The sequence below is a fragment of the Capra hircus genome, chromosome 9 (genome assembly GCF_001704415.2).
Source record: "Capra hircus breed San Clemente chromosome 9, ASM170441v1, whole genome shotgun sequence".
NCBI classification, from domain to species: domain Eukaryota; kingdom Metazoa; phylum Chordata; class Mammalia; order Artiodactyla; family Bovidae; genus Capra; species Capra hircus.
Genome location: NC_030816.1, coordinates 46,973,651 through 46,990,725, shown reverse-complemented (window position 1 = coordinate 46,990,725; position 17,075 = coordinate 46,973,651). Strand labels below are relative to the sequence as shown.

At 38.0% G+C, this 17,075-nt stretch overlaps 1 protein-coding gene across 5 annotated transcripts in view; it reads right to left on the bottom strand.

Annotated features, from left to right (window-relative positions):
* The window catches only part of MAP3K7 (mitogen-activated protein kinase kinase kinase 7), a 74,210-nt gene that overhangs the window by 44,691 nt on the left and 12,444 nt on the right, over window positions 1-17,075 (bottom strand). For all 5 annotated transcript variants that reach the window (XR_001296081.2, XR_001296083.2, XR_001296084.2 and 2 more), the window contains exons 2-7: window positions 15,220-15,330; window positions 11,384-11,449; window positions 10,839-10,884; window positions 9,608-9,746; window positions 5,847-5,971; window positions 165-293 (exon numbers count right to left, since the gene is read on the bottom strand). Coding sequence is in view for 2 of the 5 variants with exons in the window: in XM_013966480.2 (XP_013821934.1) it covers window positions 165-293; window positions 5,847-5,971; window positions 9,608-9,746; window positions 10,839-10,884; window positions 11,384-11,449; window positions 15,220-15,330 (616 nt within the window). In the remaining 3 variants the exon portion in view is untranslated. The remainder of the gene's footprint in view (window positions 1-164; window positions 294-5,846; window positions 5,972-9,607; window positions 9,747-10,838; window positions 10,885-11,383; window positions 11,450-15,219; window positions 15,331-17,075) is intronic.

Genomic DNA, 17,075 nt, shown 5'->3' with positions numbered 1-17,075 from the left:
AGGACTGCCCCAGCTCTGCTCGATCAGTGTCAGGGCAGGTAGGGCTTGAGGCTGGTTACAGGAAATCGTATACTTTAACACTGGGGATAAATGGTCTTCTTTAGGGGAGAAACAATTTCCAAATAAGAAATATACAAAATATACTGACGAAAAACTTCACAAACCGTTATGAACAGCCCACATGATACGGAAAGCCGGGCCACCAATTTCATCAAAGGGTTTCCGACGTGTTATCACTTCCCAAAGGATAATACCCCAACTGAAGACATCACATTTTTCACTGTAATTGCTACCTAGAAAAAAAGGTAGTAATATTTCAAGACTTTTCCCCACATGACTTACAGAAGTAGTGGCTTTCATAAATTTTAAGAATAAGCATTATGTACAAAAACAAGAGAATGCCACAGGTAGGGCTGAGAAACTCTTTCTGAAGACCTCAAGTCTTTGCAATAAATATACTTTTAAAATGAGTTAAGTATTAATAATGTACTCAAAAACTTACTCTATCATGTATAAAATAGATAACTAGCAGGAAGCTGCTGTATAACACAGGGATCCCAGCCTGGCACTCTGTGATGATCTGGACTTGGAGTGGGGGGTAGGGGAGGGAGACTCAGAAGGAAGGGGGGACACATACATACACACACATATATATGTATAGTTATGACTGATTTGCACTGATGTACAGCAGAGACCACCACACTGTAAAGCAATTATCATCCAATAAAGAAAAAATGAAACAAAACCCACTTTAGAAAGTTAGTTATTTTCTACCTTCTTGTCAATAAATGTAGACCTTATCTTTTATTTAAACATATTTTCTCTGGGGCAGAGAATTAAAACAACTTATACATTCCTTTCTGTAATTTCTTATTCCTTTCTGTAATTTCTTAATCTTAAAATTTTCTTTTCCCATTCTCTTGATGGAAAACACTATCAAAGCAGAAGAAATTTCTAATCTAGTGTGAAGATTTTTTTCCTAAAATATCTGATGAGATAAATTATTAACTTGAAAACTTAAAAGTAAGTTGTAAGCAGGAAAACTACAAATACCAAACTTACAGTAAGCAGATATATGCGGGGAAATGTACATAATTATAAGTTGGTTGGTCAATCAGCTGATAAACAAACAAACAAAACCCTAAAACCCATGAACAACCCACTGTGAGAATGACCGATTATTACAACAGTAGCTACAGACGCACTTCGCATGTGCCAGAGGCACTGTGCACTATAAACCGGACAGTGACATACCAGTCTGATCTGAAGCATAGGTGCTGACATCTTTCAGAAATGAAGAAATCTACATAGCCTAATAGTCTGAGTTTTGTTGCTCTAAACATTAAGAGTAACTTTCATTTCTGGGTTCTTCTGCAAAAACAAATCTTTCTGCTCTGCACACTATGGTAATAACTGTACTATTTTAACTCAAAGAAAGTCACATTAAATAAATAATTTCAAAACAAGGCCAATTATGTGTATTCTACATACAAACTTAAAACAAGTGGCATTATTTAACCTTATATAATTGAACACTGGCTTTTCCACAAACTTTTTAACTGAACCTTGTGGCAAAATAGCTCCACTCAAGGGATCAGCTGCAGAACAAATTTCTTTCTCTTGGTGGCTAAAAACAAAGAACAAAAACCTTTAAATTCATCAAAAATTAAAGTCAAGATCAGAATTCAATTATTGAATGTTTCTGAATTTCATGGGCTTTCATACCTTCTAATGTAAAGATCTTCACGACCCAGATAATCATGATGGTGTGATCACTAATCTAGAGCCAGACATCCTGGAATGTGAAGTCAAGTGGGCCTTAAAAGCATCACTACGAACAAAGCTAGTGGAGGTGATGGAATTCTAGTTGAGCTGTTTCAAATCCTGAAAGATGATGCTGTGAAAGTGCTGCACTCAATATGCCAGCACATTTGGAAAACTCAGCAGTGGCCACAGGACTGGAAAAGGTCAGTCTTCATTCCAATTCCAAAGAAAGGCAATGCCAAAGAATGCTCAAACTACCGCACAGTTGCACTCATCTCACACGCTAGTAAAGTAATGCTCAAAATTCTCCAAGCCAGGCTTCAGCAATATGTGAACCGTGAACTCCCTGATGTTCAAGCTGCTTTTAGAAAAGGCAGAGGAACCAGAGATCAAATTGCCAACATATGCTGGATCATGGAAAAAGCAATAGAGTTCCAGAAAAACATCTATTTCTGCTTTCTTGACTATGCCAAAGCCTTTGACTGTGTGGATCACAATAAACTGTGGAAAATTCTGAAAGAGATGGGAATACCAGACCACCTGACCTGCCTCTTGAGAGATCTGTAAGCAGGCCAGGAAGCAACAGTTAGAACTGGACATGGAACAACAGACTGGTTCCAAGTAGGAAAAGGAGTACGTCAAGGCTGTATATTGTCACCCTGCTTATTTAACTTCTATGCAGAGTACATCATGAGAAATGCTGGGCTGGAAGAAGCACAAGCTGGAATCAAGATTGCTGGGAGAAATATCAATAACCTCAGATATGCAGATGACACCACCCTTATGGCAGAAAGTGAAGAGGAACTTAAAAGCCTCTTGATGAAAGAGGAGTGAAAAAGTTGGCTTAAAGCTCAACATTCAGAAAACGAAGATCATGGCATCTGGCCCCAATACTTCATGGGAAATAGATGGGAAACAGTGGAAACAGTGTCAGAGTTTATTTTTGGGGGGCTCCAAAATCACTGCAGATGGTGACTGCAGCCATGAAATTAAAAGATGCTTACTCCTTGGAAGAAAAATTATGACCAACCTAGATAGCATATTCAAAAGCAGAGACATTACTTTGCCGACTAAGGTCCATCTAGTCGAGGCTATGGTTTTTCCTGTGGTCATGTATGGATGTGAGAGTTGGACTGTGAAGAAGGCAGAGCGCCGAAGAATTGATGCTTTTGAACTGTGGTGTTGGAGAAGACTCTTGAGAGTCCCTTGGACTGCAAGGAGATCCAATCAGTCCATTCTGAAGGAGATCAGCCCTGGGATTTCTTTGGAGAGAATCATGCTGAAGCTGAAACTCCAGGACTTTGGCCACCTCATGTGAAGAGCTGACTCATTGGAAAAGACTTTGATGTTGGGAGGGATTGAGGGCAGGGGGAGAAGGGGACGACAGAGGATGAGATGGCTGGATGGCATCACTGACTCGATGGACCTGAGTCTGAGTGAACTCCGGGAGTTGGTGATGGACAGGGAGGCCTGGCGTGCTGCGATTCATGGGGTCGCAAAGAGTCGGACACAACTGAGCGACTGAACTGAAGTGTACTGAACTGAATGTATGAATCACATGTCTGCAGTTCAAATTTTCTCAATTGTTTAAAAGATAATTGATGTTCTTATACAGAAACCTCATATGCAACTTATGGATCACTGTTTTAAAACTTGAGTTAAGACACACAGATGTATGTGTGCAGTTACTTGCATTCTTCCTAAGGCATGCTCATTTAAGCTTTGAACGGCCGATTTTTAATCACTAGGAAACCAGCACAAAGTACACTCGGTTCTCGTTATGCCCTGTATTGTCTTATAACGTTTGCAGTGAACAGGACTGGAAAAGGTCAGTTTTCATTCCAATCCCTAAGGAAGGCATGGAGAAGGCAATGGCACCACATTGCCTGGAAAATTCCAAGGACGGAGGAGCCTGGTGGGCTGCAGTCCATGGGGTCACTAAGAGTTGGACACAACTGAAGCAACTTAGCAGCAGCAGCAGCAAAAAAGGCAATGCCAAACAATGCTCAAACTACCACACAATTCCACTCATCTCACACGCTACCAAAGTAATGCTCAAAATTCTCCAAGCCAGGCTTCAATAGTACATGAACCGTGAACTTCCAGATGTTCAAGATGGAGTTAGAAAAGGCAGAGGAACCAGAAATCAAATTGCCAACATCCAAAGGATCATCGAAAAAGTAAGAGAGTTACAGAAAAACATCTACTTCTGCTTTATTGACTATGCCAAACCTTTGACTGTGTGGACCACGATAAACTCTAGAAGTTCTTAAAGAGATGGGACTACCAGACCACCTGACCTGCGTCCTGAGAAATCTGTATGCAGGTCAGGAAGCAGCAGCTAGAACTGGACACGGAACACACTGGTTTCAAATAGGGAAAAGAGTACGTTAAGGCTGAATACTGTCACTCTGCTTATTTAACTTATATGCAGAGTACATCATGAGAAAAGCTGGGCTGGATGAAGCACAAGCTGGAATCAAGATTGCTGGGAGAAATATCAAAAAGCTCAGACATGCAGATGATACCACCCTTAAGGCAGAAAGTGAAGAAATAAAGAGCCTCTTGATGAAAGTGAAAGAAGGGAGTGAAAAAGTTGGCTTAAAACTCAACATTCAGAAAACTAAGGTCATGGCATCCAGTCCCATCACTTCATGGCAAATAGATGGGGAAACAATGTAAACAGTGAGAGACTTTATTTTTGGGGGCTCCCAAAAATCACTGCAGATGGTGACTGCAGCCATGAAATTAAAAGACACTTGCTCCTTGGAAGAAAAGTTATGACCAACCTAGACAGCTTATTAAAAAGCAGAGATATTACTTTGCCAACAAAGGTCCATCTAGTCAAAGCTATGGTTTTTCCAGTAGTCATGTATGGATGTGAGAGTTGGAATATAAAGAAAGCTGAGCACCAAAGAATTGATGCTTTTGAACTGTGGTGTTCGTGTGTGCGTGCGCATGAACTGTGGTGTTGGAGAAGACTCTTGAGAATCCCTTGGACTGCAAGGAGATCCAACCAGTCCATCCTAAAGGAGATCAGTCCTGAATATTCATTAGAAGGACTGATGCTGTAGCTGAAACTCCAATACTTTGACCACCTGATGCGAAGAACTGACTCATCTGAAAAGACCCTGATGCTGGGAAAGACTGAAAGCAGGAGGAGAAGGGGACAACAGAGGATAAGATGGTTGGATGGCATCACCAACTTAATGGACATGAGTTTGACTAAGCTCCAGGAATTGGCAATGGACAGGGAAGCCTGGTGTGCTGCAGTCCATGGGGTCTCAAAGAGTCAGACACGACTGAGTGACTAAACTGAACTGTTAAAATTTGTAAACAAAGGTTCCTGTGAGCCTCTTCACAATAGTTTTGTCAACTTATCAATATATTAACCTTGTTTCATGTGTTTCTGTTTAAAACACTTTTTAATATAAATCGTTGATTCATTAATATTAAACTCATGGCCAAAAGCACTGTAACTCATGCCTGAATGCAGATTAGCTAGCAAGTGCATTTTCTCTGTAAGACACATCACAGCCTTCTGATACTTAGGAACACTAGAAAACACTTCAGTATTACTCGTAGAGGCTGTTTTAAACTGTGAAATCATCAACACAAAGTACAAAAAAGGGGAAAAAATGAGGCACTCGATAGATCACAGAAGTGATACAGCATGAGAACTGACACAAGAGGGCAGAGCAGTGCCTTGTTTGACCTCAGCAGGGAATGTGTGTGTTGGGCCACTCAAAATTTTTTCCTGCTCTATGCATACCTGTGAGTAACTTATGAAAAGAATTATGAGTACTGATTCTAGGGGTCACATAGCCAAGTTTGCAGTTATGGAATCTGAGCATGAGGATCAACTGTACATATGCCTGAACTTCACAGACAACCGAAATCTTGCTATGAGATTCAAGATCCTAGGTTGTATTTATGCAGTACTTCCTTAGACTTTAGGAAGTATCTTGTGTAAACGCCATGTAGAAATAAAATCATGTAAACAGGGGAAAGCCATAAACACAGTGGATTTACATGGGGTAATAAGGCAGATTATCAGTCACATCACGCTTTTGCTATTTTACCTTCAAAAACTTCAGGTGCCATCCAAGCAGCACTCCCCTTATTGTTGGTCATGTGCGTCTGAATGTCACAGGCTGTACCAAAATCACAGATTTTTAAAACTGTCCCCCCTGCAACCAGCAGCAAGCTGTTTAAAAAACAAACAAGACAAAAATAAGCCAAAAAATGAATTAAAGGTTATAAGACCAGTATTTGATTCTACAATAAAAGAGACACTTGAGGAAATAGAAAAGGTTAATAAGCAAAATGTCACCATTCAACTTCTGTAAAATGTGAACCCGTCACCTGTAATAGCTTAATAATACAGAGAAATATTGGCAAAAGTTAACTTTAAGCCAGTTCTTAGGGTGACTGCTAGACTCAAATTTTGATGTCTCCATCTCTATCTCCATAATCTTTCTTGATTATGCTTCTCTCTGGGCCAAAATATGGTGTTTTAAAAAACACCTAGTAAGTGAACATTAAGGTGTTCTGAAATGGGAGTGGATGGGTATCAATACCTTCATTAACTGTTGGCTCCTGTACTTTACCTACCTACCCCAGTGTTTTTTAAGGTGCACGTAGAAACCTAGTCATAAAATCTAAATCATAAAAATTCCAGATCACGTATCTGGGGACCTAGATTGCAAAACAACCTAGAAGATTATGACAGCATTAAAAAAAAATAGAAAATATCAAAGTATATCACAACTACTGAGATTAAATATTGTCTCAGGAAAGTTCAGTTTCAGGCCTACACACATGATTATGTACACACGACAGACTGTGAAGTACTTCCTACTGTGGATCATGGTACCAAAAGTTTCCAAACCTTCTCTGCTCTGATTAGCCTTACTGTGAACAGAAATGAGTCTTCAGTTATTTCCTTTCCTTTTTGGGTACATTTCTCAGCCTTCTGAGCAATTAGGTATGGTTATTATGACCATTCTAGCCAGTACAATGTGATGTACTTCACCTTCAAGCCTGATCCATAAAAATCTCCTACACACACACACACACACACACACACACACACACACACACTCCTGTTCCTTTCCCTATATGTCACTGAATGCAGAGGATTCTGACCTATAAGACAGATAGAGTCTGGGACATGAATCAGGAATGTTCACTTTGAAATTTAGGAGCAAAACCCACAAACCACCGAACCCATTTAGGGTTCAGTTCTCTATCTTTTGGCTTAATGATGCCCTTATCTTCTTGTAAGATCACCTATGCATGTAAAGGACGTTTGCGGTTATATGCAGCACCTCTGGGTTTGTTGCTGGATGTTTTTGCAGTTTACCCAGTTTGCCATATTGCTGAAGGACCAAAATTCTTCTCATGTGAGTTTAAGAGTCAAAGCCACGTTACTATATGAGCACTGTGAGCACTGTCAAGAGCAGTATATGGGGATTTGAGCATGTATAGGTTACACTATACATAATGTTGCTTTATCCCCTTCCCGGGATGTTTTTTTATATCATTATATACAGATATTTACATAAAGTTATAAATTCTTTGCATATAATTCTGTTCTAAAATTCTAAATGGACAGATTATTTAGAATATTAGTTTTTTTTTTTAGTCCATCATGACCAAAATAAGCCAGATAAACTACTATTCATATCTCCATAATGCCACAAATACTGTGATAATTTAAGTAGAAAGAATGCTAAGTGCAAATTACCTTTATATACACTTCAACAAACAAAAAATTTTTCCTTGTTTCACTGTTGCTAAGTTCTTACTACTCTTTATCCAAGAGAAGAATTCTGTAACTGACTTCCTGGTTTCATCCTAGTATATTCAAAATATCACAGTATTTTTTCTGAATGACTTTTATATTATTACTATTTACAATGAATACCCCTTTATTCATAAGATTCTGAATGAACTAACAAAAAGGTAACTAAAGTAGGGGCACAAGCTGATACTGTATGAAACACCTAATTGTATCATCAGGCGCCTTCTTTCTGTACCATTTAAAAAAATTCCTCCTGACTGGAGACTCCACAGGTTTTCCAGGGACAATAAGATAGGGCACATGTGTCTGTATATACAATTATATATGAAAGTACAGCCATTCCAAACAGTTTCCTTTTCCCCAGTACCTTCTAAAAAATAAATTCAATGATAAAGCCCAATTTGTATACAGGGTGCCCCACAGGCAATTTTCAACACTACACCATGAGTCCAACTGTAAGAATGACTGAGAGGAATGAATGACCTAGACTATATCTCTTGTAAATATGTGAATGGTATTTATTAGCAAAACGAAGAGTCCCTAGCTGCAGATGATGTTGGTAAGACATATCTGGTCTGCCTAAATAGGTTGGTTAAATAAACCTGAAATTTATGGATTTACAGGGTGTGGTTGAATGGAGAATGGAAATAGATGTTTAACCTTTATAATTATGGAATCTAAAAGATGTTAAAAAACATCTCTTGTGAGATTATTTTAAAGTATATTGTTTAATAACTCATTAGTCATTTCAAAGCCAAATATGCCCCAGTGCAAACAGGTGTTGCATCTAATGGGTTCTGGCTCCTCTAGGAAAACGATGCTTCATGCCTCATACTTGCATCATGAAGGCATAATACCTTCACACCTCATTGTTCCTGGGTAAGAGCTATATTTTTACAAATTTGCTTTGCTAATTCAACTCTGTGTTAATCTGGGGAGGCGGGGGGAAGGAAAACACAATCTCCCAAAACAGGGACCAAAAAAGCTGCTTTCTTCTTTACTAGCCAAGATAGGTAGCTACAACAACAATCTTGGGAGTCAAGTTAAAAAGAAGTATCATAAACCTGGGACTTAAACATGATTTGACCAAGGACCTAGGGAACGAGAAATCAGTTTAAGCCTGGAGGTGGAAATAAGGTACACTCGTGAGAATGGAGATTCTAAGAGTTGAAACCTATGTAGAGTGCATCAGATTAGAAAGGAGAGTGAGAAGTTCTACCTGGAAGGGATACTTTGATGCTTTAAATCACTGTCAAGAGAATGGAATACTTCTGACTGGTTTCCTAGGGGAAACCTCTTATCTGAGAACCCATGTGATGGCTAGCAGTAGAGGAGAAAGGGCATAGGGGGGATTTTTGTCACAGGTGGATAGAAAAGCGAAAAATTAGAGAGAAATGGGGGCAGAAATATGTATGTTTTCTTTAACTTGAGTACCCCTGGGGCGGGGGGAATCTCTGAAGTTTTAGCCTTTAAAAATACTAATTTAAGGAATTTTCAATTTTTTTCAAAGTCCCAGGATCCACAATATAAAGAAGTCCAGAGTATTTTCAGTTTCTACTCAGATGTGCCAGCAATGCCCTTTGCCTTTTTCTGAAAATGCAAATAATAACCACCCTGTGTAGTTTGGTGGAATGTTGACTATGTGTGGACATTGTGCTTATTAGGGATACAATGGGGAACAAGACAGGCTTGTCTCTGCTCTCATGAAACTGTTCAGGGAAACCAATATATACTGTGGGCACAAAACAGGACGCACAGACTAACAGATTCTAGAAGTACGCTCATCTAAGGCAGAAGTTATTAAAAATAAAAATGCCACTAAAATAAAAATGCCACTGAAGACAACGTTCTAAAATGCAAGTTTAGATGGCTAAATGATGGAGGTGTGTTAAAAATAAACAATGTTAAAAGAATAAAAATAAACATTCTTCAGCAAGCTAAAAAGGAAGAGAAAAGAAAAACTGACGTGCAATGACCAGCTTAAATTCAGGAATGGGTGGGGGGTGCTGAGAGAGAGACCGCATGATTAGAACTTACTTTGGTGGTTTCAGGTCCCTGTGAATTAGAGCTTTGGGCTGCATGCTGTGAAGATACGCCACTCCTTGGGAACACTGTAAACACCAGCTCATTGCGTGGGCAGCGGTGTAATATGGCAATGGCTCGGCACCATGCAGCACTGCAAGAGAAAGGCACAAACTAAAAAGAACTTTATTGCATATAACAAGACACAAGGTGAATACCAGCACTGTCAGAACACATGACTGGGTATTCTCCTGCACAGGCTCCCAACGCTCATGCTTTTCCTTCTTTTCTAAATAAAAAGATAGAAACAGCTAATGATTTCAAATGGATAACTACCACATAAGTACCTAACATTTAATAGGACATCTATTAAATGTTATACGTACATTCAAATACAATTAATATATATTACCACATTTTTTAATCTCAACAGATGCAGTCTTGCACGCAATAATATAAATTACAAGCATCTGATAGCATACTGTACTTTTAGAGAGCTACAAACAAACAGTATAGAAGAAAACAAAATGATGTGCACTGAAATGTTTACAATTATGCTTTCTATAATAGCTAAAAACTAGAAGTAATTCAAAATAAAACATAGAAGTATTAGACAGCCATTAACAATGACAAACACATGAGCAGGAGACACAGCTAAATAAACGCTACATGCTATGAAAATGGTGTGACAAGAGACTATATATATGGTTGGTGTTTCTTAGAGTGAAACAGCTCTGTTCTACACAGCTAACTAAATGGATTAGCTCTGTTCTATAAAGGGAACTAAATAATACAGGTTCCTTTCATTGTTACTAAAATGTTCCATAAAGTGAACATTTTCACAAATTTACTTTTTGGGGGAAAAAAAGGCAAAATAAAGCAGAATAAGGATGTGTAGCTAAAAAGTTCTAAAATGAGGAGACTGAAAGCTAAGACAGGGCAAAAAGAAAAGGTTGTTGAGTATGAAGATACTTTAAAATCTATTTAAAAAGCAAGTAATGCTTTTAACATTATGAAGAGTACCATCAATTTAAAAGATTACTATACTTAGACGTCTAAATTTCACATACTAATGTTGTAGCCTCTTGTCTTTAGCAGATTTTTAATCTTTGGCAGATTTCTTTTCTTAACTATCTCCTTTTGGGACTCTGAGGATAAATTGTGAAGAACATTAAGTAACTTACAGTTTGTATTAAAAGCTTTTCAATTATTTTACTCTAGTAAAGACAGGTCTAATGACACTCACCATTATACAAGGAGCCCCCTTCAGCATATTCCATTACAAGACACACCTGAAGGAAACATATGTCAGAATAACCACAGAGCTACAGCATCCTAGGGAACTTGAGAGACAACTTAGATCGAGCTTTGATTTTATAAATGCATTTAAAAATCATTCTTTTGGTCCCCAGTATCTGAATAGCACTAGAGGAAAAAAAAAGGTATCTGTGATCTAAGACCTTGTCTTCTAGAGGCCCACTGTCTAAGAGTGAAGATGTATATAAAAACATAATCACAAGACCTTTGCGGATTTTTTCCAGTGCAAATGAACAGAGGCTATCACAGGTTATTTTGAATCTCCAAAGAAAATGAAGTTACTGGATAAGACCACCCAAGATAACTCTTCCCTTATACTGTGTTGCTAACAGATTAGAAGCACACACAGTATGATTTTTTTTTTGTTTTAGAAATAATACACCAGATCAAAACAGCTTCATAAACTACACAGCTGCATGTATTTGCCATGTTTTTTCTCACAGACAGAGAAAAATGAAAAAATGACAAACTTACTGGATTCAAGCAGGCTCCATATAGCTTTACGATGTTAGGATGGTTCACACGCGATAACTGTCGAAGCTGTAACAAAAAAAGGTTCCTTTTGAAAAGTGCTAACTTTTGAGGAAGTGATCTCACAGTATCATTCAAGTCTTAAGGTTGTACAAAACATTAGTTTAATCATTCAACAGTCACTGTTTCCTAAGTAGCAGGCACCGTGATCATAAGCACCTGCCTACAATGGTACAGAATCCCTGCCCTGGAGTTCTCACAGTTTAGTTGTGGGAGAGATACATACACTAATAATTAAAGCAACATGCAAAGTGCTATAACAGGAGTTATGAACAAGGTGTGAGTACAATAAGAAGCAATTAAGTTTGCCAAGAAATGTTAGAAGGCCATCCCTGAGATGGCACTGAGCTGAGTTATCCAAACCAGAGGAAGCCGTATCATCGGCACCTTCATCTTCATAGCTATGGTTGAAGGAATACTCTACCTACTCTATGCTGGGCACTGGGAGGCACTTCACAGATACTGTATAATCCTCACAACTTTGCAAGGCAGGTATTATCATTTTCATTTTAAAGATGAGGTACCCTGAAGATAAGGCTCAGAGTAGGTTAAATGAATTGCTAAATACCCTAGAGCTAGGAAGTAGTAGAACCAGAGTTTGAATTTTGGTCTGTCTGACTTAAAATCTGCACTCTTGCATTCTTTTCCCTCCACCTCCTATCTCCTGAGTTAATTCCCTCTTCTCAGTTCCCATTACAACTGCCTTTGCCTTAGCAATTCCAATCTGAACCAATGTAGTAATTATACAGCCTCCTTCTAACTGGTCTCCGTACTTTCAGTTTTATCCAATCAAATCCAATCCAATGATTCATAGTGAGATCCATGAGTGGTTTGGCTGTACTCATTTCTCTTGCTCTTTATCTCAAATTAATATTAACATATCCCCCCTAACTGCTCCCTACTCTTTCTTCTCCCCCTTTTCTGCTTCTTCCCCTTTCTTCTTCCTCTCCTTCTCTTGCTAAGTCACTTCAGTCTGACTCTGTGTGACACCACAGACGGCAGCCCACCAGGCTCCCCTGTCCCTGGGATTCTCCAGGCAAGAACACTGGAGTGGGTTGCCTTTCCTTCTCCAAAGTATGAAAGTGAAAAGTGAAATGAAGTTGCTCAGTCGTGTCCGACTCTTAGTGACCCCATGGACTGCAGCCCACCAGGCTCCTCCGTCCATGGGATTTTCCAGGCAAGAGTACTGGAGTCGGGTGCCATTGCCTTCTCCGTCTCCTTCTCTATTATCTACATAATACTGCTGGCTCATATGAAGCCCAAAGGTAAACCTTTTTGCCACATGCTACTAGAAAGCTGAACTTTTCTACAGCCAACATTTCTAGATTTTTAATCCTAAGAGATTTAATATCACTATTTATTATATTTCACCTTGTTAAGATTCTGAAGTACTGAGCTTTAGATAGCAGATTGTTCAAGCATTTACTCTTGCTCCCCCATCAAATACTACCAAAAGAGGAAAGGTACTTTTTTTCAAGACAAACTCAGAAAGATGAAGAAAACGTGATATGAGAAAACAGCACACATTTTTGGAAGCTGGAAAGCAAATGAGAAGCAATAACTGACACTACAGATCTAAAAGCAAATGAGAAAAAGTGAGAAGCAACCAGATTTAACTCTAAAACCTCCAAAAGGTTGGGGAGTGGTGACAGTACCAGGTAGCTAGTCACATTACGTGATTACTAATAAAAGGGCAGAGAAATTGCTTAAAATTAGGCCAAAGATTCCCTCCTTCCCGGTCTTCAAACAGCTAGTGAAAGCCTCTTTATTGTCCCAAAGATTAGAGGTTAAGCAATAAATGCTGGAGAGGATGTGGAGAAAAGGGAACCCTCTTACACTGTTGGTGGGAATGCAAACTAGTATAGCCTCTTATGGAAAACAGTGTGAAGACTCCTTAAAAAACTGGAAATAGAACTGCCATTCGACCCAGCAATCCCACTGCTGGGCATACACATCGCGGAAACCAGAACTGAAAGAGACATGTGTACCCCAATGTTCATTGCAGCACTGTTTATAATAGCCAGGACATGGAAGCAACCTAGATGTCTATCAGCAGACGAATGGGTAAGAAAGCTGTGGTACATATACACAATGGAGTATTACTCAGCCATTAAAAAGAATACATTGGAATCAGTTCTAATGAGGTGGATGAAACTGGAGCCGATTATACAGAGTGAAGTAAGCCAGAAAGAAAAACACCAATACAGTATACTAACGCATATATATGGAACTTAGAAAGATGGTAACGATAACCCTGTATGCAAGATAGCAAAAGAGACACAGATGTATAGAACAGTCTTTTGGACTCTGTGGGAGAGAGAGAGGGTGGGATGATTTGGGGGAATGGCATTGAAACAGGTATAATATCATATATGAAATGAATCGCCAGTCCAGGTTCGATGTATGATACAGGATGCTTGGGGCTGGTGCACTGGGATGACCCAGAGGGATGGTATGGGGAGGGAGGTGGGAGGGGTGTTTCAGGATGGGGAACATGTGTACACCTGTGGAGGATTCATGTTGATGTATGGCAAAACCAATACAATATTGTAAAGTTAAAAAAAAAAAGATTAAAAGTTGATTCTTTAGAGAAGGTATAATAATATCTTCTCTAAATATAGATATATATTTAATGCAGAGATAAACACAGAGATAGAAATATAGAGAAGGTGTGAGTCTGGATTGAGGGACATCAAACAAAACTAAGGATGAGCTCAACGTAGTTGCCTCTGAGAAGGAGAAAACTTGATGGGAGGAGATACATGGGATTTTTAATAAAAACTGGAGAACCATTCAACAATTTAAATTATGTGTATCTATAACTTTGATGAAAAATTTTTTCTCCAAGCTATTATCATCTTTTTGACTGGATTCCTAGACTTTAATACATATGATTTTATCTAGTTTTAGGAAACTGCCAATACAACAGTATCTGATCAATATCCTCATTTAAACCATAAACAAAAACTGAATAAGGTAAGATAAAGCCAGACTGCTGGACTACAGATCGTTTTTCCTCATGATGACATCAAACCATTCATCAGTATCTCTCAATTCATTCAACTAATTTACAAAAATCTACTTCATGTTATGCATTTAAAAATATCAGGAAGTATATTTTGACATTATAATTAAATAAAATCACAGATAAAAATTCAGAAAGTTTATAAGGTAAAGACCACTTCTGTTGGCCAATGAAATTAAAAAGTTATAAAATCACTGATTTATTCAAATACTGTAATCTAATATACAAAACAGCATAAAAGAATGAACCTGATAATAAATAATCTCATGATTATTGAATTCTCCATCATCAAATTTGTAAGAGAACAGCTATAAATTTTCATGCTAAATGAGAAAAGCCAATTTGACATAATTTTTCCTTAAAATAATCTCATTCGAATTTCTTAAAACATTCAGTCAAAAATGAATGCATAAAATTTCCCTTCTTAACTTTAGATAATGGGAGAGATTACCATTTCTTTTCTATTTTAAAATTTAAATTCTATGCCTTGAAATAGATCTGAATTACATGGAAGAAACTGTATTTTAATTCAGGGATGAATTCATTTATGCAGCTAAATCTTCTAATCTTTAATCAGAACTAAGAGTATGAATGAAAATATGTTCCTATGGCATTCCCTTTAGTTCAACTAAATTGCTGACGTTTAAGAACACAGAGAAATGACAATTGAGAAACACTTTGTTTTTCACAAATATCAAATTCACAGAGTATCTTAGGTAAAGAACTACACAACAGAAATGACATTTCAACTTACCTCTACAATAAAAGCTTTCCTCTCAGATTCACTTTCTATTTGTTTAATGGCAACATCTTTTGCTCTCCACTTGGCTTTGCATACTACTCCAAAAGCTCCTCTTCCAACAACCTGAGTTAAAAGCAAACAAACAAACAAAAAAACCCCATGAGAATCAGAAACAAATAGATCCAGCCCACATATAACGCTGAAGCAAACCTGAAAGGTTAAAGATTTTCGAAATCATCACGATCGGGATTTGCCACAGAGCCAGTATGAATTTTCGTTAAAACAAGGAGACAATGAAAGGCACTGTCTCTATCTTTGGAAGTTTATGCTCTAGACACCTCTTCATTCTCAAAACCAAAATTAAAAAAAAGGACTCTTAAAGACAGAAAACAAATTAAAACAGGCAAGATGAATGAGAAGATACAGAGAAGATGGTTTGGAAAAACAAAAATAGAAAGCAGAAACGTAATCAATGTTTTAAGCTCTTATATTTATGAAATTAAAAATAGCTTTTTTCAGTGGGGTAGGGAGTAGAGGGGAAAGGATAAAAATATAGATGATAAAAGACTGGCCAATGTGAAGGACGGACAAAACACGGCATATTATACACTGGAATGTTATTCGTCAAGAAAAAGGAATAAACTACTGATACATGCTACAACACGGATGAACCTTACTAAGCTCAAATGACAGACACAAGAGACCACACGCTGTATGACTCCAGTTATATGAAATGTCTGTAAAAGGCAACCTTTAGGGGTAAAAAGTAGATCAGTCGTTGTTTGGGGCTGAAAGTGGAAACTGGGAGTAACTGCAAATGGGTAGGAGGAATCCTACCAAGGCGATGAAAATGTTTGCAAACAGATTTCCGGTGATGTTTGCACAACTTAGTAAATTGTAAAAATCACTGTACACTTTAAATGGCTAAATTTTGTGATATGTAAAATATATCTCATTAAAGTTACTTTTTTAAGTTACAAAATAAAAACCGACCATATGTTGTATTATTGTTGAAGCTGACAGGTAGCTCTCGAGTTCATTCCTCTCTCAAGCTACTCTACTTTTACTGATGTTTGAAATTCACCATTATATTAAAACAACAACAAAAGAATAGCTTTTGATACTTGTTAGAATAAAATCAGTCTATTTTATCACTGAAAATGACCTTAGTTATGTGCCACTTACTTCAATCTTTCAAATTCCAAAGGATCTAAGTACTTCCTTAAGGGAAAAATCTACAGTTCTCACCAATGATGTACTTTCTATGCAGTAAGAACTGAGCTGAGAAGGAAATAGCAACCCCCTCCAGTATTCTTGCCTGGAGAATCCCATGGACAGAGAAGCCAGGCAGGTCATGAGGTCACAAACAGTAAGCTACAACTGCAGCGACTGCGCATGCACGCATGCAAATCTGTACCATGCATCAGAAAGGAGCAGTTACATCTCTTGGAGGAAGTCTTCACTTCAGGCAAACTTACATGAACAGGTACTCTTTCCAGAGTGAGAAACAGGTGCTAGTAAATACCAGGATAGTTAGTTGTAAGCTGAAATGGATGGCCACTCTAGCCATAACTCAAATTCCACTTCAACCATTACAAAAAGCAGTATGGACATCTCTCATGCTGCTTAATGTATAAAACTACCCAAACAGTTAACATTCAGTGAATGTCTACCATGTGCCAAGTACTAGTCTACGTGCTTTAGTGCATTAACATACTTAATCCTCCTCCATTTTAAAAGTAAGTAAACTGAGTCACACAGTTGCCAAGTTGCCCAAGATCACAGAGTCAGAGAAGCCAGGATTTGAAACACATATTATAAACAATTCATTTTATATTCAACCTTTGATGTCATTGTTGTTTAGGCTG